Source organism: Lactuca virosa, chromosome 4, assembly GCF_052849685.1.
Source record: "Lactuca virosa cultivar CGN04683 chromosome 4, Lactuca_virosa_CGN04683_v6, whole genome shotgun sequence".
Lineage (NCBI taxonomy): Eukaryota > Viridiplantae > Streptophyta > Magnoliopsida > Asterales > Asteraceae > Lactuca > Lactuca virosa.
The window spans coordinates 241,992,745-242,020,458 of NC_136429.1; the positions used below are offsets into that span (position 1 = coordinate 241,992,745).

A 27,714-nucleotide genomic window follows, 5' to 3' on the forward strand; every position below is an offset into this window, starting at 1 on the left:
CTAAGGAAAGGTGTATGAATTTGATAAATTCTTATCAAAGCATCTCGTATCAGAAAACTGAACTTTGTTAAGGAAGTCAATAAAGTATTGATTTCTAGAAGTCCAGCTGATTTCTAGAAGTCCAGCTGATTTCTGAGTACATGTCAAAGCTAGTGGGAGCATAAGTGTTGTGCTAATAATTATCATGTAAGTGGGAGCATGACCATTATGTTAAGTGTTAATTATAGAAAACAAAAGGTTTCAATTGGGAAAAATTGTTTTGCTATAATTAAGGGAGAGGAAATTATACTTCATTTCAATTCTAAAAGCTTAGATTGAGATTTTGATCATCTTTATTCAAGGATATATATATGAATTTTATGTTAGAATGGTTCAACACAAGGAAATTCTATATATATTGCGTTCTCAAAATTCGATTATGATTACGACATCCCTCTTCATAGTCAAATTCTGAAAACATGGCAAATAAAAAATATTGTAGCAAAAGAGTGGTCTATGATCACGTCTTTATGTGAGACATCATGAATCGTGTCCCATATGCTTCGGATGTAGGATTGATTACGTGTGCTATAATATTTATCCTTTCTAAATTTTCCAAATGATCAGGGCATTAAGAAGGGAAAAGTCTAGAATTGGATATGACTAAAATGATTAAGCAATTGTAGAGGACAATCTGAGGTTTACCAAAGATTGGTTGCTCATGGACAGTTGGAAGTATAAGTGTTAATTTTGGAAGGACCATATTGACATATTCGGAAAAGAGGTAACTTTTGTTCAGAAGTGATAGTCAAAATGGGAATCTGGAAAGGTTTCCATAGGTGGAAGTTGTTCTTCAAATCTTTGTAAGATTAGAAAACTTAATGCAAGAAGGATGTTCAAAGGAATGTACTTTGAATGTGAGACTTCGTTTCCATGGAATTGATCTCCATTGGAATACCCTTTAATGATTGTTGACAAGTCTTTGTGACTTTGTGCATAGTCATTACAAGAGGATCAATGCATGTAAGTTTAGAATCTATCAAATTTCGTTAAATGGTAGGAATTTGGAATTCTTACATTTACGATAAAGATTTGGGATTGTGAAATGAGCATCATTGGAATCATGTTCAATTGATCTACTTCACAAAGTAAAGATCATAGATTAACATAGTGTGCATACTTGGTGTATGGCATGACTAGTGTTTAGAAAACATAGTTTACATGCTTGGAGCATGGGACAACTATTTTTTTAATTCAAGTATAAAGTTGATTATTTTAAACATTATACAATGAATAATGAGTAATCAATATGGTGTTTAAATAAAAGGAGTTTTATTTACTCTCAAAGGTGCTTGGGACCATAGAGTGATTAGTATTATTCTTGTGTTTCACTTTGCATGTTTTGACTTCCAGAATAGCTAGGTTATTCTTCCCGAATGACTAAGTTATTCAAACCATCCACAGTCGATAATACGTTGGAAGTAGGTATTAAGGCAAGACTGTCATGAATCGGGTTTGTAGATGTCCAAGGTAGTGGACATAGTAAGAGTTACTACAACATTCATGAGTACTCCTGGAATAGGGATTCGAGTATTGGATTCAACCCACGCTCACTTGAATCACTTCATGGATTTTATCACGAGTGATCATGAGACGATAATATCTTATATTCTTCAAACCTAGAGATATGACTTGTTGCCTATGAGTTGATTATACATTGATTGCACGTAAACGCATTTGGTAACTCGATGTTATAAAACGTGCCTTTGTGTATGATTCAAAAAGTAGTAGAACAAGCATATGAGTCGAATTTTATCCATTCCTTTTACCCTTAAAGGGATAAAAGCGATATATGTGGGCCCCTCGATGATTTGGTGATGACAAACGTAAGTGCTCGGCCGGGCCTGGACTGATTTGATTTGTTCAATTAGTCAGTCGTCATAATCGGAAATCGGGAAACAACAAATGGACAGAGAGAATGATTATAATCCATGTCTCAGTCCATATGATATCTAGAATGGAGGAATATATGATCCCTTATCTAATGGACGTGTCATTGATTTGTTCAGAGTTCGACAGCGGCTTTAAGAGCTACGATTGCTAGTCGGGATCTTGGAGTCATACGCAATAATAGTTTTAGACTTATCCAAGTGGGAGACTGTTGGATTAGGTGTCTAAGCCCATAACTATTATTGGTATGTATTCGACCCGAGAGTAGCATGGTCCATTTGGGTTGCATATCATCAGGACAATTTGTTAGGATGGACTTTTGAGAGAAGATGTTATATATGATTTATTAATATATTATAAGTTCTAATATATTAATATGAAATCATATGTTTTAATTAGTATTGATCAAGAATTAATTTGGAATTAATTTAGTGATCAAAAGAGACTAATTAAAAACTATGGGGACTAATTATGGTAATTAGTTATATTTATATGTGTTGGGCTTATGATCCATGTTGGACCAAGTTTATGTATGGATACATAAAGAGTTGGGCCACATGAACCATGGATCATAAAATCCATGGATATGGGTTTGGGTTATACCCATGACTCTTAGAATTCAACACATATAAATACATATGTTATGACCTAAAACCGCCACCCCTAGTCACCCTTAGAGTGTGTGCATGTTCTTGGAGTTCATGAAGGTTTTAGAGTGCATGGAGATTCTATATCAAGTCCTACCTTTGTCCTTGATGTGTTGTGACTTCATTTGAGGCTTCCACACTATTGGGGCTAAGTTCTTAAGGCCAAATACATCAAGACTTCCAGCCACACAAAAGGTATGTTACTCTATCTAGTATTTTATGTAGTTTGTATGACAATTGCATGCTAGCTATAGGTTCAATACCTTGGAAACCATTTGCATGTATAATTAGTGAAAACATAGATCCAAGGTATTTAGGGTTGTATGTGCACCATAGGATGTTGTAGTATACTAAAACCCAACAAATGATTGGATCCACAACATACGAATGGTCACTCGTTATGAAGACAAAGAGTATGTCCTAGATGAAAAGTTGAAGGAGATCAACGTAAACACTGCCACTGCTGAAGAGATCGCTGCCTTTGAGGCCCATGAGCGTGATGCTATGAAAGTCCATTGCATCATGCTAGCGACCATGACTGCAGAACTCCAAAATTCCTATGAGGACATGTATCCCTATGAAATGCATCAAGACTTGCTGGAGCGGTACCACCAGAGCGCTAGGCAAGAAAGGTACGAGATCATCACTTTGATGATCACTACCAAAATGGGTAATGGAGAGTCCCTTACCGCTCATCTGCAAAAGATGCAGAGATATGCCGATTGCCTGCTAAAGTTAAATGTGAACTTTGATGAAGAGCTGGCAATTGACATCATCCTTCATTCCTTGCCTCCCTGCTATAGCCAGTTCCGCATGACCTACCACATGAACAAGGAGGAGGTCACTTTGAGCAAGCTTCAAGGCTTGCTAAGGACTGTTGAGAGCAATCTCAAAGATAAGTCTGTTGCATCAACTCCAACTCCCATTGCTGCCCCTGTCTTGGCAATAGGGAAAGGGAAGGGTAAGAAGAGGAGGGCTCCCTTAAAGAGACATCACAAGGGAAAGTCCCAAGATGGTACCTCTTCTTGGAACCAAAGTTGGTTCTGCTAAACCCAACTCAAACCCAAAGGAAGCAGAGTGCCATCACTGCCACAAGATAGGGCATTGGAAAAGAAGCTGCCCAGAATATCTGCAAGCTATCAAGGATGGGAAGATCAAGTCATCCTTCGCAGGTATTTACACTATTAAATCTAATGATTCATCGCATGCTATTTCTTGGGTTCTTGATACAGGATGTGGTTTTCACATATGTTCTGATTTGCAGGGACTAAGAAGAAATAAGGATGTAGAGCGTGGAAGGATAAACCTAATCATGGGAAACAGAAGATCGTCGTCTGTCACCAAGATCGGGGTATATTCCTTAGTGCTTAGCAATGGATTAGGTTTAGATTTAAATAATTGTTTCTATTCGCCAGATATGGCAAGAAACATCATTTCATTTCATGGTTTATATAGACAATGATTTAGATATTCATTTGATAATGAAAAGGGATCTATTTATGCTTATCTTAATAGTGTTTTATATTTTGAAGCATTGCCTTGTAATGGAATATATGAGACTGTGATGGTTGTAGATAACTTAGGAAATGATGTGTTGTGTTTTGATTCTTCCAATAGTATGGATAAGGCATGCTTGTGGCATTGTCGTCTTGGACACGTCAACAAGAAACGCATAGCCCAACTCCAAAAGGATGGAGTGTTGAAGTCATTCGACCTTAGGGACGATGACGTGTGCGAGTCTTGTTTACTTAGAAAGATGACCAAGTCATCCTTCACTAGCACTTGTGAAAGGGGTGAGGGTTTATTGGATCTCATACACACCGATGTGTGTGGGCCCTTTAGATCCACCACAAGGGACGCGAGCCGCTTCTATGTGACTTTCACCGATGATTATATCAGATATAGGTATATCTACTTAATCAAGCACAAGTCATAAACCTTTGAAAAGTTTGAGGAGTTTAAACAAGAAGTGGAGAATCATTTGGGCAGGAAAATCAAGATGCTTCGATCCGATCGAGGAGGAGAGTACCTAAGTCTTGAATTCCACGACTACGCCAAGGAATGCGAAATCGTTTCGCAATTGACGCCACCTACACCGTAGTTGAATGGTGTGGATGAAAGGAGTAATCGAACCTTGCTAGACATGGTTCTTTACATGATGAGTCATGCTTCACTACCTATCTCATTCTGGGGGTATGCCTTAGAGACTGCCACCCATATCCTTAACTTAGTCCCTACAAAGAAGGTTGCCAAAACACCTCACGAGATGTATACAGGGAAAGCTCATTCGTTAGCACATATCAAGGTTTGGGGTTGTGAGGCTTCCGTAAGACGAGAGACACACGACAAGCTCGAACCTCGTAGTGAGCGATGTTTTCATCGGCTACCCGCAAAAGTCCTTTGGATATCTCTTCTATAGACCGAGTGACAATGTTGTCTTCGTTGCGAGGAGAGGGGTTTTCCGAGAACGAGAACTCATAAGCCAAGGGGACAGTGGGAGGCAAATCAATCTTGAAGAGATTCAAGAGTCGAGTGATGAAGGAACCTCTAACGCTGGCGCTCAAACCGAGGAGGAAACTCCGGTTGAACCGATTGACGATTCATTACCTCTTAGACGTTCCGAAAGAGATAGGGTCCAACCCCAGTTATATGGTTTTCATATTACTACAGAAGGGGATACGTATATTAGTGATAATACACTAATAAATTTGGACGAACCTAACAGCTATAAGGAAGCCATGGCAGGCTTGGAGTCTGCAAAGTGGAAAGAGGCGATGGACAGCGAGATTCAGTCCATGTATGACAACCAAGTTTGGAATTTGGTTGACAATGTACCAGGTCGTAAGACGGTCGGGTGCAAATGGATCTTCAAAAAGAAGACCGACATGGATGGGAATGTGCACACTTATAAAGCGCGATTTGGTCGCGAAGGGTTTCACTCAAACTACCGGAGTTGATTATGATGAAACCTTCTCACCAGTTGCGAAGATAAAGTCTATTAGGGTGATTCTGGCCATTGCCGCATTTCATGATTATGAAATATGGCAGATGGATGTCAAAACCGATTTCCTTAATGGGAAGTTGGCTGAGGATGTTTACATGGCTCAGCCAGAGGGTTTTTTCAATGCGAAACATCCCAATAGAGTGTGTAAGCTTGAGAAGTCCTCTTATGGACTTAAGCAAGCGTCTCGTAGATGTAATCTTTATTTCGATGAGAAAGTCAAAGAGTTTGGTTTTCTACGAAGCGAAGATGAATCATGTGTATATGTCAAAGCTAGTGGGAGTATAGTAAGCTTCCTCGTGTTATATGTCGATGACATACTACTCATAGGAAACGACACCCCAATGCTGCAGGAAGTAAAGTCCTGGCTTGGGAAGTGCTTCGCTATGAAGGACCTCAGAGAGGTTGCCTATATTTTGGGAATAAGGATAGTGAGAAACATAAGTAAGAGACTAATAGGACTTAGTCAAAATACTTACTTAGACAAGGTACTAAAACGTTTTAGTATGGAGAATTCAAAGAAGGGAGAGTTACCAATCCAAAGTAATGCCAAATTGAGTAAGACTCAAAGTCCGAGTACCGAAGTCGAGATAGCGGAAATGATTCGAGTACCTTACGCTTCCGCAGTTGGCTCAATCATGTATGCTATGACTTGTACTCGCCCTAATGTGGCCTTCGCTTTGAGCATGGTCAGCAGATATCAAGGGAACCCTGGCAAAGCGCATTGGACCGCAGTCAAAAATATTCTTAAGTACCTTCGGAGGACCAAGGAATGGTTTCTAGTCCTCTGTGGGAGTGATGAGTTAAAGGTGAGAGGGTACAGTGACGCCAGCTTTCAGACCGACAGGGATAACTACCGTTCGCAGTCGGGCTGGGTCTTTACCTTAAATGAAGGAGCAGTGACTTGGAAAAGTTCCAGGCAAGAGACCGTGGCTGATTCAACGTGCGAATCAGAGTACATTGCAGCGAGCGAAGCGTCAAATGAGGCAATTTGGTTGAAGAACTTCATTAGAGATCTTGGAGTTGTGCCGACCATACAAGAGCCTATGGAAATTTTCTGTGATAATGAAGGAGCGGTTGCCTTGACCAAGGAGCCGAGGGATCATGGCAGATCTCGACATATCGACAGAAAATATCACTTTATTCGACATCGGGTGGAAGAAGGACTCCTCGTAGTGAAGAGGGTATCGTCAGAGGATAACCTAGCAGATCCACTTACGAAGGGACTGAGCAGGGTTAAGCACTTGCAGCACGCTAGGAGCATCGGGCTGAAGGACGATATTAGTTTAGATTAGATAGTTTAGAAAGGTGTAATAAATAAATTGTAATTAACATTCGATGATTAAATAAAATAGTATTATTTATTAGTAATGTTACTGTCTTATGTTAATTGTTTACCTATTGTTTCATTTTTGCATGTTTTGACTTCCTGAATAACAAGATTATTCGAACGGTCCACAATCGTTCATATGTTGGAAGTAGGTATGAATGAAGACTGTCATGAATTGGTGTGTAGATTGTCTAAAGAGTATTAGACATAGCAAAAGTTTGCTACAACGATCATGAGTGCTTATGAACTTGATTTGAGCATTGGAATAAACCCACGCTCACTGGAATCACTTCATGGAATTTATCACGAGTGATCGCAAGACGATAATATCATATGGTCTTAAAACCTAGATATATGGTTTATTGTTTGCTAATTGGTTGTGCATTGATAATGCGTAAACGCATCAGTAACTTGATGTTATAAAACGCATTGTTGTGTATGATTTGATTAGTGGATAGTAAATGCATATAAGTCGAAGTTTATCTGTTCCTTTTATCCTAAGAGGGTAAAAGCGATGTCAGGGCCCCTCGATGATTTGATTTGACTTACGTGTCGGGCCCGGTCAGGACTGAATTGATGTGTTCAATTAAGTTCTATGTCAAATGAATCAGAGATCGAGAAACAAAACTGCTGGACAATAAGTATGACTATGTTCCATGTAACTGTCCGCACGATATCTAGAACAGAGGATTATACGATCCCTTATCTGAAGGATAGGTTATTGATAAGATCAAGAGTTTTGAGAACTGCGATTGCTAATCGGATTCAGAAGGTGCTTTTGCATTTATAGTTATTAGACTTATCCAAGTGGGAGACTGTTGGATTAGTGTTTAAGTCCATAACTGTATTTGGTATGTACTTGACCCAGTTGTGCATGGTCCTTTTGGGTTGCCTTCACCAAAGCAACTTAACTGGAGGAATAATATAGAAAGAGGTGATTATGGCTTATTAATATATTATAAGGCTAATATATTAAAAGAGAAATCATATTTGTTTAATTAACATTAGTCACTAATTAATTAAGAATTAGTTTTGTGATCAAAAGAAGTTAATTGAACTTAAGGGGCTAAACTATAATTATGTGATAGTTAAAAAGTTGGGTAAGGAAACCCTAATAGATAGGGTGGACGAATTCTAGGGATAAAGCCTTAAGAATTCGTCAATGATAGGGATTCTAGAATTATCCTTGGGTTGCTTGGTGGCTAAGTAACCAGATAAGGATAATCACTGAAACCCTAATTCCTACACCTATATAAAGGACCCCTAGACATGTGAATTTCAGCCACTTGAACCCTAGAAGTCTTAGAGCCGAAATTCTCCTCTCCCCTCTCGCTCTTGTTTCCTCCAGTTGCTGTTGGTGTTTGTGATTCACTAGAGGCACAACACTTGAGGTGCTAAAGTTCTCAAGGCTTCAAGATCTTCAATCAACAACAAGGTAAACATCTAGATCTGTTTTTGTGATGTTAATTTCGATTATATACACTAGATCTAGGGTTAGAAAGTCTTGGATGAATTGCATGTACAATAGAGAAACCTAGATCCAAGCATTAGGGTTTGCATGAGCACATAGGATGTTCTTTTGGTTCAAACTCATCATAATCTAACTTAAAATGCATTTTCTAATCTCTGATGATCATTTATTATTCAAAGAAGCAAGTCAAGTAAATTCAATTTGGTCATTATAGTGTTTTGAAGCTTATATAGAGATTATGAATTCATTTTTTTGACTTTGAATGTAGTTGTGCTTTGGTATGGATCGACTGGAAAAGTAATCTATGTCACAAAACTAATTTAGAATATTCTCATAATTAATCAAATTAAAAAGCCCCTTTATTGCCGAGGTAAAATTAACCATTTTTTTTTAATTTGTTTTTTGTGGGTCGTAGGCTCTTAAAGCATCTTGTAAGAGCTTTTTCAAACCAAAAACTATTCGGAGAGTTTTTTCAAACAAAAACTTTACGATGAGATTATTAATTAACAAACTCTTGTTATGAGTTTTTTCAAAGATTTTGTGAGTTTTTTTTATATTTTCAATAAATAGATCATTTTGAAAACAATAATAAAATAATAAAAACAAGAATAATAAATCCCATAAATGATCAATTTTTAAAAACTCTCAAATTCTAAAATAAACCTTTGTATGAAAAAAGAAAAAACAAAAAACAAAACTTTATTTTGTTTTCTCAATTTATGGATACTATGGTGAAAATTTCTTAAATTTTGCCTAATTTTTTTTAAAAAAAAATCTATTTTTGTCTTTTTCTCTCAAAGGGCCAAAGGGGACAAACGGGTAGTAAAAGCTGAATCAAATTCGAAGTCGTTACAGAGAATGTTATAATTCCATTCGTCATGATCAATGAGTAATGCTGATGTGATTATGTGAAGCAACAAATGTAGTTTGGGTGATAAACCCTAGAAAAAATATTCAAAATTCGTGTAAAATTTTGAAGTAATCCTTCGCACATTTCAGCAATCTATAACCATGTTTCAGAATGAAAATCAATTTCCCAAAAGACTAAGAACATCTGAACCGATGCCAAATCGAAGAACTCAATACAAGACTGAACCGTGTTTGAGATTTCAAAGGGGTACTTGCGATTACGGTGATCGCTGTTGCTTCGCCCATGGTTATGGACATCTCAGTGGATTCGCCCATGGTTATGGACGCCCATGTTTCAAAGCTGGAAGTCCTTTGACTGCGCTTGACGGGGCTTCTCGTATCAAATATATGGATGAAAATCAAAACCCTAAATGTAGCGATAGATCGAGATTATGCTGGAGATTCATGAATGGCGACAAATGTCAGTTTGGGGACAAATGTCATTTCAATCATATCAAAACTGAAAGAGAGAGCGCTGTTATAAGCGTTTTGAATGTGGCTGGAAGAAGTGAAATGCAGCAACAAAAGAAAACGCCATGGAGGACAAAGCTGTGTAACAGGTGGATGTCGACTGGTAGCTGTCCATACGGTTTCAAGTGTTGCTTTGCTCATGGAGAATCAGGTATCTCCATTCATATTCCTTATCTAATCCTCTCAACGTTTTTGAATGATTTTGGGGTCTTTGGATGTGCGATTGACTTCAGTTTTACTCATTTTTCTTACATCAAGTTAATCATTCGTCTCCCCTGTGTTCATCAATGTTTTAATGTCCGAATTCTAAACAAAATGGCACCATTTTTCCAGTTTTGTTCACTGATTCTTGCCTTTACCCTTCACAGAATTGCGGAAGCAAAGATCCAACGATGCACAAGCTTATGCAGAGAATGCACCATGCGACAAAAAAATTGATGGAAAACAGTGGGAATTCAAGTGGAAAAATGTTGAGAAAATTGGTCGCGTTTATGCTGATTGGATCACTGATACACCACTTGTTCATGTTGTAACTGGCAATTTAGCAAGCTAAGTTTTACTTTTCATATTAGGTTTTAGAAATTTTGGTGTAATCACCTTACTCTGTTTCTTGCTTTAATGAAAATCTACTTAGCTGATTTAACTCATTAAGAACATTCTTCTTATAAATATTTCTTTATAACTTATCCAGAATCACAAATGGTATCAAGATCTCTATTCTTAGCAATACACAAACCACTAATGCACCAATTATCCATTTCCTTCTATGTTAAGAACCTTCTGTAGAAGATTGAGCAATCTTAATGGTTGACCTAGCTAAAGAATCCAAAGGGTCAACACATTTTTTCAACAACGGATCATCATGTGGCAAAATTTCCCTCAAATCATCAGATGCAAGAATGATCATGTTCACAGCTCTCACAAGAAGCACCTGTAAAGCAATTCTCAACAGATTCTGTGCTCCTTCTACATCTTTTCTTCTTATTGCTTCCATTGATGGAATTATCGTGTGTTCCATTGTAGCTTTATCTGGCACCACAACCTCAAAACCCTGGATTTACATATACAAATTCATAGCAATTTAAGAAAAAAAAAAAAACTTTTTTTGTCAATTATAACTATGAAGGTTAGTAGGTTACCTCTTTTTGAAGTTTTTCTTGATAGAATCCTGCTTTTAGGGTTTCATTGGTGGCAAGAACCCCAATTCTCAAAGGACTTCCAGCTTCTAATGGTTTTAACTTAGCTTCTTTAAGCTGTTTTGCAACACATTCACCCATATGTAGTATAGGAACAGAAGAATCTTTTGAAACTTGATCATACCATGAATGTGATATGTGACATGGCATCACAATACAACGAGCTCCAGATTTTTCAAGGAAAACTCTTTTTTGTCTCAAAATTTTCACAATTTGAGTTTGATCATTCACTTGTAGGCTCTTGTTTAGAATTGGATCTGAGCAAAGAACAAAGGGGAGGCCATTTTCGTCCTTTTTAACCTCGTTGCTCATGTTAACGAGCTTTTTTATGAAATTAAGTGTGGCATTGGATGACACTCCTCCAATTATTCCCACAGAGTAGTTCAATGTATGAAGGGACATCTTTTCCTATGAAATTGCTTTCATGGAATAGCAAGAACTTCATGAACAAAGAAGTTCCTAATTGAAGAACAAAAAGGAAGTAATTTTATGAAACTAAAAGCACTTAAAGAAAGAAAGAAATCTTGTCAAATGAGGTCCATTAAAACAAATAAGAAAATGTATGTGTGTTTGGAGGGTTTAATGTGGAAGGAATCTTTATGAGTGTTTGTTCTATCTATTCACCTTTTCAACTCGTTAAGAAAAGTGTTATTCATAATCACTAAAAAGTGTAGTGAGTGACTAAAAAACAAAGAAGAAAAGGATGAATTTTGTTGTGTTGTTTTCATTTTTCAAGTTGGTGTAGGAGGTGTGGAGGGTGCAAGGTCAAGTAGTCGTTTTCAAACAGAAATGATTTATTAGTTAGTACATGCATGTGGTATTTATTAAAAGATGGCATATATTAATTGGTTGTTTGTACACAATGATGCATGACTAATTAACTATAGGGACACTAATAACTTGGTTGCATGTTTTGAAATGCTATGCAAAAATACATGCATTACAAACGATCATATATAATACTATTTATTACCAACAATTATAAAATTATAAAAGGAAGAATAATGTTTTATTATTATTATTTAATTTATATACTTTTTATTTGGCACGAATAAAATTACGTGGTTACTTTTTGATACCATGGCTTGGTTCCTTGGTGGTATACTTGTCAACGGATAAATCACAATTAAAGAGTTTCAATCTTAAGGTTATTTGTTATACTCATCATGGGTGTCTATGTCACATCATCATATTTCCTACCACTAACCGTGAGATAAATATCACTAAATTCACCACTCAACATCATTTTTTAATAAATTTAATTCAAAAATACATAAAAAAAAATAATGTTTTTTTAATAGTAGTTTTCATTAAATTAAAATACCACATTACATTAAAATAAATTACATTAACTAAAAAAAATAACAATAAAAATAAAACACGTAAAAATACCAAACATAACTAAAAAAACTACCCCCTATTCCTATATCGGGTTTCCGGTTTCGATAGTTTGGAGGAGTATTTTGGTTGATATCTATTTTTGTTGGTTGTGAAAATGTTATGTGTATATTGTGTAATATAGAGAAAGAAAAGAATGGTGTAAGAAATGAGAGTGTATTGTATGGTTTTTATAGGTAATTTTTTTGTTTAAAAAAAATTGAAAATTTAGCCGTTCATAGGCAGTCAACACGGTCGAATGCATTGTTCTCCTCCTATTGGTCGTCCTCTCTCGTCGTATGAAACACGATGCACCACGAAAACGATGCATCACGATCGGCCGACATGGTATGAACGGACCACGATCGTGGCCAGCTAGACCACGAAGCCGGTCGTGCTAGGCACGCGATGGTCTAATATAAATCGGGCTCTCTTATTCACAGTGTGCCTTTATACCAATCACCCAACAAACCATTGTATACCTAAATTACTTCATGCTCCTACAACAAAATAATGTGGGCCACTTCATAGGTTCCAAAAGGATAACCCTTTTGTTTGACCAAATGTAAAATGAGACTAGTTACAAAATTAACTGGTTGATCTTCCATACGATGCAGCGGAAAGTTTATATATATGTGCATTAGCCAAAAGATAATTTATAAAAAACTGCGCATTTATTGTTTATTTATACATGCATACTAAATATGATACATGGATGTTGTGATTATAAAAACAACTGTCGAGAAAAAGTTAAAAAAAAAAAAAAAAAAAAAAATCTAAAATTTTCAAAAAAAAAAAAAAAAATGCAAAAGTTGTCAAATTCACAAAAGAAAATTTTTAAAAAACCTACAAAGTTAAGTTATAAAAAAAAGATGGAAAAAATTATAAACAATGTCTAGATGAATTTAAAAAAAACACACCTGTTAAAAAATACAGTATATAAATTGTAAAAAGTTGAGGAAAGATAGTGAAAGAGTTTGTATCAGATATGGTTATATTTAAAGTTGGGCCAAAATGATAATAAAAAAATCTAGAGAAACTGTAAAAGCATTTTGTATCAAATTTGCAAAAAAATTTAAAATTTGGGTCAAAGATGTAAATAATGAAAGCATGGGAAAGATCATAGTCGCTATCAGACAAAAAAAATTAAAATAAATAAACATGTGTTTGTACATTTTGCATTTCATACATTTGGTTTTCTCGCACCAACGTCGGTGGAGCTTCTCAAGAGAGTCCAACAGGTCATGCATTCTAATGTCATATCTTCTATATCCACAGATGTTGTTTTCAAAAGAATTAGTTTTGTCATCCAGAAAGGGCTAGCGGCGCAGTTTATTGTCCATTTGCCTTCCATCGATATGTATTGACCTATATTACTCCATTTATGTAAATATAGAAGTTTTTAATAAATAAATAAATAAATAAGTGAATGGAAGACAAAACAAGTATGTCATCTATACTAGTTTATAACCTATAAGAATCACGATTATAAAATTAATTAAATTTTCATAACAAAAAACTTAAAATTATTAATCAACTATTTTAAATAAATTATTAAATAAGAGATATTTTTTTAGTTATATAAAATTATAATCATTGATTTAAATAAATACGTGAAATTATAGCAAATAAATTTGTAATTTAATATGCAAACGTCCAGTTGAGATTAATGGAGGCAGCATATCATATATTTCGTTAAATAAAAAGATTGGCAAGGACAACTCAACAATGACCCAATCATTGATTATGAAGAAGTTAATTTGATGCCTGCTTTAATTGAGACAAGTTCACCGCTCATACTTTCAACAACTATAGAAAGCTTGACACCTGTTAGAAGATCTGTATATGGTTTGAGGAGAAAGGGTTTGTAAAATTTCTCTAATTTCACCTCATAATTGTTAAGTGGTATTAACTTAGCTTAGAAGACTGCACCAAATTGTTTGATTGTATATTTGTGAAGAATGATTCATGGCTTTTATTTGATTCACGGTTTAATAGAAAAAAGTTAACTTGCTGCTGTTGCCATGGATTTACTCACAACTTCGACTGCCAATATTTGTTGTTGTGGTTATGTATTCCACGGGTTCTTTTAGTTTCACATCATGTAAGTATCATTCATGTCTTCTATTTTAAGGATTTACCACCTGTTGTAAAAATGGGTAAATAAAGCCATGAAATTGAAAAGAGGACAACATATACTTGTTGTAAAGGGGATTGGTTATTGAAACATAACTTAGTTTCACAAATTTATTCATATTAATTGGATATATTGTAATCATGTGCTTTTGCTACTCAATCACATTGAAGATTATCAAACTACTCTGAACTTTCCATTTGGATTGATGACATGATTTCATATTTCCCATAAGTTATCTTTGATTTTCTTTTTGATATTCATGTTCTAGATTGAGTACTAATACTCTATCAAACATGTAAACTTTACCGATGAAGTGAGAAGACGTTTAAACCTTTTATGTATAAACCATAGTCACCCATATCTTCGTGATCCAGGCATATTCTAATATTTTTATGATTATTAAAATAATACTTCATGGTTATTGGGTATTTTGGATGATATAAAAAATGAAAAACTATTTTTTCTATTTTCTTTATTTATACAGGTGGGATTTTTAATTTACTTGCAATCTTTAGTTGGCTTATACTTGAAAGGTAATGACACTTCTTGCTGATTAATGTTGTTCGTAATTTTAGTAAGTTGGAATTATTACAAATAAAATTTGATATTTTCATTCACAGGAAATTAAATCATATATGATATAATTGAATAATGTGAAAAATATGTTCAAATTAAATTGAGTTGAGAAGATAATCTCTATATGTGGTCGAAGATACACTTGCACAACCTTACTCTTATTTCCGTAAACCCATACTATAAATGGGCTCAAAACGGATTCTGCAACTATAAGTTTCAATTTTTACCTATTATTTGGGGTATTTCTTCTTTTTAAGTAGATTGGCTTTCCATTGTTTCAGTTATATCTTATATGAATGCAGGTTGTCAACGTGAATGAATTTCAAAGGAAAGCTACAAAAGGGTTATTTCACTTTGAAATCGACAATTCGTTCCGTTTTTTAAAAGAAAACAAAATTTTCCTTTAAGTGCTGAAAAGATTTGGTGTTTATTGTTCCACTTTGGAAGTTAATCAGGGTAATTTTTGTGATAAAGTTGATGAAAATTATAGATCTTAGGAAACTAGAATCACCTGCAAATTATAAAATTGATATATGTTACAAATGTTGATGATTCTTTTGTTAAATAATTGTTTTGCAGACTTCATAGAGATCAGAATCTTGAGATGGCTTCAAAGAGGATTCAAAAAGAGTTGAAGGACTTGCAAAAGGATCCACCTGCTTCTTGCAGTGTTGGTTATTTATTTTATTTTTTATTTTTTGTATATGAAGCTTTTGTATTTGAAGTTGTTTGTAGTTTATTCTTTTTAGTTGAGGAAGACATGTTCCATTGGCAAGCAACCATAAAGTGCCCATGGAAAGCCCTTTTCCCGATGGAGTATTTCTTGTGTCCATTAATTTTCCACCGAAATACCCTTTCAAGACACCAAAGGTACTACAATCTCTAAATTATATCGTTTAACTTTTACAAGAATGTTTTAGAAATTTAGTAAACTTCATACTATACTTTATAAAGAAGACATTTTTCCAATCACCTCGTGCATTTGAAACCCCCACACAAATTTTCAATCATCTCATGTATTTGAAACCTCCACACATTTTCACCTTCAAAATAAGTAATCACACATCACACACTTTATATAACTGAAATTTTGAAGCTACGAATGGAACTATGGATGGTGAATTTAGAGCATGTCATGAACGAAAAATTGATTTTGCTCCTACGTACTTATAAATATGTTCCCACTTCTGATGAAAATTTGGCAAGAATGATGAACATTACATTTACTAATGTAGAATACAATAGATAAATATTACATTTACAATTTTAAAAGAATAATCATTTTGCATTATTTATAAGCATAAATTATTTGTAAATAAAAAATATATATACTATTTGATCATGTATAACCCTTATGTACAACCTATTCACAATAGATTGAAACATATCAATTATAATGTAATAATTTTGTTAATTGCATTATGTTAGTATCTCATTTGAAAATCATGACTTCTCAATTAAACATTACATTTACAATATTAACAGAATAATCATTTTGCATTATTTATTAATATAGATTATTTGTAAATCAAAAAATATACATACTATCATATTCACAATAGATTAAAACATATCAATTATAATGTAGTAATTTTTTTAATTGCATTATGTTAGTATCTCATTTGTTTTAAAATCATGACTTCTCAATTAAACATTACATTTACAATATTACCAAAATAATCATTTTGTATTATCTATTAGTATAAATTATTTGTAAATCAAAAAATATACACACTATTTAATCGCATATAACATTTATGCACAACCTATTCACAATCGATTGAAGCATATCAATTATTAATTATAATAATATAATAAGTTGTTAATTGCATTATGTTGGTATCTTATCTTATTTGTTTTAAAATCGTGACTTCTCAGTTAACTATGTGCTTAATTACTCCACCTAAAAATGCATTTATAAGTAATGAATAGATGAATATTTTAACCTTCAATTTTTACTTTTTTTTTAACGGCCGATTAGTTGTTAGATGTTAAATTCACAAAGTTAGTAAATTCGCATATGTCTGGGTTTGAACCCAAGACCTCTTGTCTAAGAGGCTTCCACCTCTACCAAGTGGGCTAGTCTCACATTGGCTCAATTGTTACTTAAAAATATTAAATAACTACTAACTGACATTTCCATGATCAAAATAAATAAATTTACCTTTCAAACTTACCTAAGGCAAAATATTATTTGCGTCTTTAATACTCCAAATAATAAAAAAAACATTTGTACATAGTGGGAAGATAAATATTATAACCTCCTGTTGTTAGTTAAGAATATTAACTAACTATTTAACTGCTCATAGAACAACAAAAACCTTTCATATTTCCTTGATGAAAGTAAATAAATTTATAAATTTTCTTTATAAGTCATTAAAGTAAAACTATTATTTGGCTTTTTAGTTACTCCATCTAAAAAATAACGTAACTCATGAGTAGAAAACTTAATTATTATTAAAATCATTGAAGGCCATAAATGCTATAGAATAACTAGATGTCAAAAATAATATTTATTATCTCAATTACATCATAATTAATGTATTGTTGGTGGAAAACATAAAATTCTAGAAAACAATTCCAAATTGATGATATTGTCGAGTTTATAAATCGAAATTGGAATTTTAGTTTAATTAAATGATTATAAGAAGTTATAGAGTTTTGACATTAAAATTAACATTCAATGTTAAATATATTGTTAATATAAATAGTGAACTTCACCTACATAAAAAACTACATTTCTGTTAGCAAGTTTCACCGATGGCATATATGAACATAAGTGACCTTAATCCATCAAAAAATGATTGGATTATCCAAGTGCGATTGTATAGGATGTGGGAAGCAGTCAATCATAAAAATGATAACAACATAGGCCGGTAACTCAGCCTCTCCTTCACCGCCCTTAACGGAGTTAACCATAAAGAAAAGTAAAATTAAGATCTCATGTTAATTATCTTCTTTGTTTATCCACATATGACACACGAGAGCTTCACTTCATTTGATATATCTCTTACTGTAAGTAATCTCTATCCTCTCTCACTCTTGCAATAGTTTATAATAAACAACCCTAATCTTATACGGTAATAATATATGGATCCACAAATTGTATAGGGTCAGATCTATGTGAATTTTTAATGCAAACATTACACTTTCAGTCTCTATGGTTTGCTCAATGTTGCATATTGCATCTAACCACATTTTCTCTTACAAATACAATTATTACTTCCATAATTCCCACTACAACTCCTCACTTTTCTATTTTACATTTGTTTTATTTTAATTAGTCTATTTTATATTAAATTGTTCAATTACGAATATAATTAATTATTTTTATTGTCGTGTAATGTTTTTATTTAATAAGATTCTAATATAAATTTATATTTATATTATTAAATTTGAACTAAGTAATATTAAACAATTAATCAAATCGTGTTAATTAAAAGATTTAATTGCTAATTAAAAAGTTAATATATTTATAATATATAGAATTTCGTTTAAATAAATATTTTATTAGATTTAATTTTCACATATAAGTTCAAAGAAGTTTATGTCTATCCTTATAATATTATTTATATCATATTTATTTGAGACTCTCATAATTTTTATAAGGCTTTTTATTATTGATTCTAAAGTGATTCATTAATATAATATAATTGCAGAAAAACAATATACCTAAACTTTAGTATCTAAATCATATTGATAATAATATGTGGTTTTTAAAAGTCTTTTATAATTTTTTTTAGTAATAGTTATAATTTTAAACTAATAATAATTTTTTTTAGTAATAGTTATAACTTTAGTATCTAAATCATACGGCCACAAATGAGAACTCATATTTAATCAGTTATCGAATAATTACATTAGATACTAATGTGTACATAAACATTACATTAATTATAATTTTAAACTAATAATAATTTTGCATTATTTATTAGTATAAATTATTTGTAAATCAAAAAATATACATACTATTTAATCGCATACAACCTTTATATACAACCTATTTAGAATAATAGATTAAACCATATCAATTATAATGTAATAATTTTGTTAATTACATTATGTTAGTATCTTATTTGTTTTAAAATCACAACTTCTCAATTAACCATATGCTTAAAAAGAATGTTAACTATTTATTTTACCATAATATATATATATATATATATATATATATATATATATATATATATATATAACCATATTAAACTACATATTTATTCCATTGCGTAAAGCGCGGACATTCGCCTAGTTATTTACATATTGGTGGCAGGTTTCCTTCAGAACCAAGGTTTTCCACATGCACCAATGTTGGCTGCTATTCAAGGATAAGTGTCATCGATGGTGAGTAATGTTTATATGAATAAGGTGAGATGAATTTTTATAAATTTTAGAGTGATTTACATTTTTGGTCTTTGAGTTTGTTCAAAAGTTTCAGTTTTGCTCTTAGATAACGATTTTGCTCCCTGTCGGAACCAAAACTACAAAAGGAAACTATTTTACAACAATTGAAAATACTAGGCATCAAATTTGCAAGAGAAAATTATTTTGGATGAAAAACAAAATTTTTTGAACAAACTTAAGGACTAAAAATGTTAGACAAAACTGCAAAAATGGTCCCTATGGTATGCATTTTTTCTGAGGTTTTGTCTAAACATCGACTTTCTGGTTTCATGGTCCTTTTGAGGTAGTTTGTTTCTGAAAATAGTCCCTACTAAACTTAAAAAGACTAATCTACCCTTTTAATTTGTTTTTTCTATTTTCTTAAAACATTTTTCCTTTTTATTTAAAATTTTAAAACTAAAAACAAATAAAGAGGGCCTCTCTCTCTCTCTGTGTGTGTGTGTGTGTGTGTATATATATATATATATATATATATATATACTTGCAAGTTTCAATAAAATTTTGATATATAAAACTGGGTAAAGACGATGAACCTCAAAGGCACACTCCCATTTTCTCATTTACTTTCTAAACACTAAAATAAATTAAACACATATCAAATTCGAGTAGGCATTGAAGAAATTAAACATCATCGCCCCTTTATATCCTTTGGCCATGGATCTGCCCTCACCCCTCTTTACATCTCAGTCCAAATCCCAAATCGTAATACTCCCATTCACCATCTTTAAAATCTTGCCCTAAACCAGCCAAATATCATGGTGTAATACTGAACTATGCCAAGAATAGAACCATAAAAAACTTTTTAAGTTTATAATTCCTTTAAATTAAGGGGCGTTGGGGACAAATCAATTTTTGGAGTTACCTTTTATCTAGTATCAACAACTTGATACTAAAAAAAAAGAAAAAGATCTTTCGCAGACTAGAGATTTCTTGTAAAAACACTAGCCCCACTACCACTAAATTTATAATTAGAATATTGAAAGCTTCTTATTATTTATTAGATATATGATTTGATTTTCATTATGCACATAAGGGAGGGGCCGTATGAGATGAAAATCTCACGTACGGTTCTGTATCTGTAACATATCTGTAACAGATAACATACAAAAGCTTTGGAATATTCTTATCAGGCATTCATGGTGAAGATCCCAACATGATCTACTCGGTCAAGTCTGATTAAAGCACTCCAAACAACCCAAGAAAAGAAGCAACGGGTACTACTAGAATGAAATCAACATCTAATTTCATTTCTTAGGTCTGGGTAGGGATCCAATTCTCTTATAGAAGAAATGGATTGATATGGATTTTTCCCAGCTGCATTGTCATCATCTCACTTCCTCTTCATGACAGAAAAGGAGAAGTTGCTTGACTCAGTGTACGAGGTTAATGAGGGGCTACTTAATGAAAAGATAAACCCGCCACTAGAGCGGAAGAAGGATTCTATACTCTATTTGACGATACCAGCAAGTCCGTCTTCTTGGCTGACGTGACGGCTGACCTATTCTACCTCTCGATATCTCCTCACCTTGCACCTTTTCTTTCTTTTCCTCATCCCATGATCCTTTCCCATGTCGTGGAAGTGAGCTCCTTCATCGCTCCTTCATTCTTCATAACGACTATAACCAAGCTGCCAACCAATAAAGCAAGCACCTTCATGGACTGAGACCGTGTAAGCTCCGTTAGCACCTTAAGGCTGTCTTTATCCTAAGAACCCTCGGGAATATTCAGAGACTTGGCTAATGCTTCTAGGCCCAGATTCGGAGATAGACCAAGCACCTCTCTTAGAAGGAAAAGATGGACTATGCCACATGGCCGCTATAAATAAAGGAAAAGTCTTATGCGAGTGATACCAATCGGACACACTTGGAAAAAAGGAATCATCAGCTACTAATACAGCTGAATCAAAGGAAAAGAAGTGAAAAAGCGGAAAGAAGTCAATGTGAGAAAGCAAAAAAGGTAACGAGGCGACCGGAGGAGGGAGAAAGGATAAAAGGGGTGGTACATTACATAGCATTACATAGTCCGTTTTAGGGATTCGCGACTTACCCATTCAGTGACTTTGGCACTGGACGTTCCCCAAACGGGTACTGTAGGGTCGGGTGAATTCAATAATAGACGCCTGTTGGCATTCCAGCCTTCCTTCGCCTTTCATGGCCACATATCTTTCTGGCTAAGGAATGGGAAATGCTTATCCTGTTAAGGAAGGCTGTTCACCAGGTAAGGCCTCCCATCCGGTCGAGAAGAAAGGGATTCCTTTGAAAGATAGGGGAGTATACAAAGCGAAAAGACGAGTAAGGGACGGGGAGGGGGAGGCTCTCGAAACCAAACGAGACTAGAAGGAACATGGGAATTAGCACCATTCATATGAGTGATTTTGTCTCGAAGAGGCAACAAAGGGGCAGCCCTCTATCTCTATCTCGGTCTCCGTTTAGCATCATATATCGATCTGGAGAACATTTTGATTGGTTGTAGTGCGGATTAAGGAGCTGCTCCTCCATGTTGTGGCTATGGAGGCTCATCAACGTGTAAGCTGCACCATGTTGAATGAGAGAATGGCATTCCCTTTCAATTGAGATATTGCGTATGATAAGAGAGATAAAGGTTCCTTTTTTTCCGATATGCTGCTCCGCGAGCAAGGAGCGATAGAAGATAATATTATGTAATGAATAACAAGAGTATGGCACTATAGGGGAATCCAACACCTAGTGATTTACATTTTACACCTTATCTTCTAGACTTTCGGTGGAAAAACCAGTCGGGTCTTCCAGCAGGAGTTCCACGCCTTTTTAACCCGCATAAAAAAAAAGTCTTGCGCCGGGCATGATCCCGGTGTCGAGCAGAGCAGAGCAAATTAAAAAATTTGAATGAGAAATCATTTTCAAATTAGACTCTATGGTAGTCACAAATGTTGTTATCGATTTAAAACTTTTCTAGTGTTCTATTTAGACTTACATCACAATATCTTTTTCTTCCTCATTCTTATTTTGGTTTTCGTCTCACGGATCTTGGTTCGCGCTTTATGGCATTTCCACTATAATAAGTGTAAGGATTCATGGGTACCTAAGATTGAGAAAACTTTTTCCATTTCTACGTGTATTGTTTGTTTCTATATGTATTTCACAGGGTTCGTGCAGACCTAGGTGGGATAGGAGAATTGATAAAGGGAATAGAGATGATGATAGAGATCATACTAAGAAACAGAAGAATTCCGTACGGGTACAACTTTTATTTGAAAGAAGTGAAAAAAATGCGATCTTCGTTGTCTAATAGAACAAAGACTAATACCTTAATTGAGTCGGTCAAGATCAAATCTGTTTATTAAAGTGCTTCTCCGATTGCTTAAGATATCTCTTTTCAACCGAGGAACAAAACAAGATCATTTCGCTCCATTTTTAGTCAAATAGTGAAGGATATTCGATTAGTAATGAAAAAAGGGGCGGAGGGGATCCGTATATGTTGTTCAGGTCGATCAGAAGGTGCAGAAACAGCTAGAACTGAATGCGGAAAGTATGGAAAAACATCTAATAATGTATTTAACCAAAAAATAGATTATGCTCCTGCGGAAGTATCTACTCGTTACAGAATCTCAGGTGTCAAAGTGTGGATTTCATATAGTCAAAAAGAAAGGGGGCATGCTATATCCGAAACGTACGAAATATAGTAAATATCATAAAGGCAGATGTAGTAGGGGTTGCAAACCGGACGGTACACGACTTGGTTTTGGAAGATATGGCACGCCTAGGCAAAAGCTTGAAGCTTGAAGACAGAAAGAGAAGAGAATAACGGGATGCTTTATAGTTGAGGTTGCACCTAATGCTTAATCTAACTATTAGGTACTATACTAAAGAAAGACTCAATCTGCCCAATAATATACGCTAGGAAGAACTTGATTAGGGTTTAATCATCTAGCTCTGCCATAGACGATTCATGGGACTCTGGGTGTTCTAATCCCAAATCAAAATCATCACCGTACCATAAAAAAGAAACCCACACCCAAATTCCCCCACCCTCATCATCATCATCTTCTTTTTCTTGTTTCTCACCTGCATGCACCATTTTTGAGTTTCAGTTTCTGAGTTTTCATTTTCTCCATCAGTGTCGCCATCATCGTTACTGCTTTGAATCGTTACCCTAACCTTTGGTTCGACAGGGACCTGCATAAGGGCTTCTATCCATCTTGTTCATCATCGAGAATACATACGATTAAGGATCCATCTTCACTTAAGAACATATTAGAATTTTTATTACCACCAAGTTGTCGAGCTCTAAACCCATTTTCTTAACACCACCAGACCCCACCATCAGAGAAATTAGGTTTCTTCAGAAGAAAGGGGTGAGGAACAACATAAATCGAAGCAGATCTCCATACATAATCAAAGTTGTGAGATCTAAGTTCAATACACACTAAGAAACTAAAAAAACACACACTCGAAGGAGACGAAAATGTTGTAAACCCAATTGAAGAACGATGAACTTGTGTGTGTTTTCTCTCTGATTTGCAGGTCTAGTTTAAGAGTGTGGTGGTAGACGGTGGGAATGATGATGTGAAGAGAGTGTTGGTTGTCGATGAACTATAACAAATATGAGGTTGTAGGTGGTGTGTCAATGGTGAAAAGATGACGAACCTGTGGGAAGAAGATGGAGTATCTGGTTTTTTTGGTTTTGGAGATATATATATATATATATATATATATATATATATATATATATATATATATATATATATATAGAGAGAGAGAGAGAGAGAGAGAGTGTGTGTGTGTGTGTGTGAGAGTGAGTGAGTAAGAGAGTGAGAGAGAAGAGAGAAAGAGAGTTGTTTTTTTTAATTTTTTAATTATTTAAATAGATAAAAAATGAAAGAAAAATAAAAAAATAAATACATAAGGGTATTATAGTAATTTCAGCTTTCAGAGGGACTAAAACCACATATAAACATGGGTAAAAGGACCACAAAGCCAATAAATCAAGGGGTGGACTAAAACTCAGAAAAAATGCATACCACAGGGACTATTTTTGCAATTTTGTCAAAATGTTATTTTTCTCTTTTTGTGAAGATTCATCGATGTATGGACAAGATAGGCAAACTCATCTCTTACAATCACAATTTCCTTAATTTTGTTCAATTTCCTCTCTACACAACATTTCATTTTTTTTATTATATTTTTTGTTGATGATTAACTTAGTGGCTGAAGTTGGTTAGATGATAGATATAAAGAGAGTAGAATAAAAGGGGGAGAGGATTATTGTTAGGTGTCTATAATTTTGATATTTTGATACAGTTTGTATTGGCTCCAACCTTGTGGTTGTGAGAGGGAGATTACCTGAAACAATCAAATTCATTAGAATCATAATTTTTGGTTCTTATCGCTATGTATGTTTGTGGAAAAAACAGATTGTGTGTTACTATTTCTTGCATTTATCTCCTTAGTAGGCATTTTTCATACAATTATGATCTTGGGGATAAATGCAAGAACTAGCAATGTGCTTTCCATATAATTGTTCTTGGGGCTGTTGGATATATAAAGTTTTGTTTGACGATCATATGCATTTCTACGATCCAACGACGATTATTGTCCCTCCTAACAAGTTACCACATGTGATAAATCATGTTGATGTTTTGATTTATATAATCACCTCCTCACCCATGCATAAATAAATAAATTGTTTTCCTTTTGAACATCATTGTTTACAAAGAAAAACCGTCTAACCCCCACAATGTGGGGTTACATTAAACTTTGTTGGATGAAATAGGGTTTATGTTGAAGACTTGGATACCCTTGGATCGTTTGAACACTTTCCGAACTGATATTTCTACCATATGCTTGGGTTGCAAGAAATTCAGCCGAGAATAATCCAAGAGGACACTTACGAATCTACGCACAGAAATTGTAAGCCAAATTGCTAGAAGGATTCTATGTTCGTATGAAGAAAAAGAAAGCTAATGATTTTCGTGTGTCTTTTCAAAGAGAAGAGTCGTTTATATATAATAAATGAGATTAGGGTTTTCCTCTTAGGGTTGGTCGCCATGGGTTGCTTTGGAAACAAGCCAGGAAATCCGAAATTTAATGAGGATTTAGGGTTTCCAAAACTAACAAATTTTGTTAGTTTTACCATAATCACCCTCAAGAATTTGAATTTCTAACTATGTTCCCATATGTAAAATTCGAAGACCTTTTGGGGTGCCCCAGCCAGGGGCTCTACCCCTTGGACCCCGCTAGGGGCGTTGCCCCTAGACCCCGCCAAAGGGGCGCTGCCCCTTTAGAAACCCCGAACCCAGGGGCGCTGCCCCCGGACCCCCGACTTGTCGTCGAACCAGCTTCTAATTTGATCTTATACATACGTGCATTTCGTACATACCCGTACATATATTAGAGTACCAATTATGAAGCCCCTTAGCTCACATGTTAGTTCCAGTTACATAAAATGACATGGTGACACTAAAATCACCAACAAACTTTTCCATATTTTTTTAAACAATATAGTAAATAAATAAAATCAGAAAATTTTCTACTAGATTTCATTTTCAGAGAAATTATTATATTGGTCGAACGTATTTCTCCAAACACATTTATCGCATTTATTATTAGTCCTTAAACCCATTTATCGTATTGAATGCAAGAAAATTATTATATTGTTCGAAGATTGATTTTACATCCTTAAAACATGCAAATAACTGTAAGTTTTGTTGGAATCCTAAGTCGGGTAGGACTTGTAGACCAAGCAATTCAATTTAAAGCAACCTAGTTTTAGGAAACTATGTTCAAGTAGGTTCCTAGTTTCCTAATTGTGATCTAATTTAAGTCGGTCATTAGGTCTATATATACATATCTTAATCGAGTTTTAGGTTTAAGAGTGAATAATTGTAAAACATCGGTTTTGAGTGATTTTCCGATTAATCAAAGAGTAATTTTCGTTATTTTGTTTTGCATTCTTGTTTTCTAAACTTTAACTGGTATCAGAGTCAAGACCATATGGCTTTGAGATCGATTTACTTACTTGTTAAACAAGGTGGTCGACATGGCAGGAGATGAAGGGTCTTCAGGCGGTGCTCCGGTGGGGGAGAAGGAGATTGGAGCGACCTCAGTTCAATGTCCCATGCTCAATTCCACAAATTACACAGTTTGGTCCCTGCATATGAAGGTTGTTTTAAGAATTCATAAAGCATGGAGTATTATCGAACCAGGAACAGAGAAAAACGATGAGAAGGATTACCTGGCAATGAGATTATTGTATCGGGCGATCCCGGAATCGTTAATCATGCAAATCGGAGAAGCCGAGTCTTCGAAGGCACTTTGGGATGCAATCAAGGCTCGTCACGTTGGGGTCGACCGGGTAAAGGATGCAAGATTACAAACCCTAACCTCTGAATTTGACAAGATGAAGATGACGGAATCGGAATCGATCAATAGCTTTGCCGGAAAGCTGTCCGCAATTGCATCTTAATCAGCAGCACTTGGTGAAACGATTGAGGAATCGAAGATGGTTAATAAATTTCTTAAATCCTTACCGAGAATGTACATCCATATTGTAGCCTCTCTCGAACAAGTCCTTGATCTAAAGACTGTCGGATACGAGGATGTTGTTGGTCGGTTGAAAGCTTACCAGGAGAGGGTGAAAGAGGAGGATGACGGTGGAGAAGGATCGAAGGCGCTGTTTGCCAATGGTGGAAGCGGGAATCGGAACTGGAGAAGAAAGGAGAAGGCGATGGAGTCTTACGGTGCGACTGGTAATTAAACTCACGGGTCTAATGGATCAAGTGGATCCGGATCCGGTGGGTTATCTGGGTCAGGCGGGCCCAAAGGGACTAATAGGGCTTCTCAAAGTAATCGGCCCAATAAACAATCCAACAACCAGTCCATTAATAATAGTGACCCAAACCAGAAAAATAAGAATAAAAAGGACCGATCCAAAATTATTTGTTACCGGTGCGATAAACCGGGCCACTTTGCGTCTCAATGGCCAGATCGAATTCAAAAATTACAAGAAAGTAATTTTAACAAATTTGACGATACCGACGCGACCGTATTTTTACACGAGACCGTGTTTTTAAATGAAGATAAGGTGATATCGTCTCAATACGACTCACAAGACAAAGATGTGTGGTATTTGGATAACGGGGCGAGCAATCACATGACGGGAAACCGGTCATTTTTCTCCGAACTTGATGAAGGCATAACCGGGAGGGTTAAATTTGGAGATAATCTGTGTGTAAAAATCAAGGGAAAAGGTGCTATACTTTTCCAAGGCAAAAGGGGACAACAAAGGCTGA

General features: G+C 34.7%; 2 protein-coding genes across 2 annotated transcripts; one reads left to right on the top strand and one right to left on the bottom strand.

Annotated features, from left to right (window-relative positions):
• The first annotated feature begins 9,208 nt into the window (after positions 1-9,208).
• On the top strand, positions 9,209-10,425 carry LOC145108137 (zinc finger CCCH domain-containing protein 39-like). Its single transcript, XM_079045131.1, has 2 exons — positions 9,209-9,909; positions 10,127-10,425. The coding sequence occupies exons 1-2, from the start codon at positions 9,390-9,392 to the stop codon at positions 10,309-10,311; spliced, it is 705 nt and encodes a 234-aa protein (XP_078901257.1). The 5' UTR covers positions 9,209-9,389; the 3' UTR covers positions 10,312-10,425.
• Positions 10,394-11,601, bottom strand: LOC145108136 (aspartate-glutamate racemase family). The gene is made up of 2 exons (XM_079045130.1): positions 10,898-11,601; positions 10,394-10,809 (listed from the first exon to the last, which is right to left on the bottom strand). The coding sequence occupies exons 1-2, from the start codon at positions 11,354-11,356 to the stop codon at positions 10,528-10,530; spliced, it is 741 nt and encodes a 246-aa protein (XP_078901256.1). The 5' UTR covers positions 11,357-11,601; the 3' UTR covers positions 10,394-10,527.
• Between the last annotated feature and the right edge of the window lie 16,113 nt (positions 11,602-27,714).

What these genes read in the sequence shown, in the direction of transcription:
- LOC145108137 (XM_079045131.1), top strand. Translation starts at nt 9,390, where the DNA reads ATGTTTCAGAATGAAAATCAATTTCCCAAAAGACTAAGAACATCTGAA. An exon ending in CTTTGCTCATGGAGAATCAG is followed by an intron (nt 9,910 to 10,126) that starts GTATCTCCATTC and finishes TACCCTTCACAG; the next exon opens with AATTGCGGAAGCAAAGATCC.
- LOC145108136 (XM_079045130.1), bottom strand. Translation starts at nt 11,356, where the DNA reads ATGTCCCTTCATACATTGAACTACTCTGTGGGAATAATTGGAGGAGTG. An exon ending in AAGAAAAACTTCAAAAAGAG is followed by an intron (nt 10,810 to 10,897) that starts GTAACCTACTAA and finishes ATGTAAATCCAG; the next exon opens with GGTTTTGAGGTTGTGGTGCC.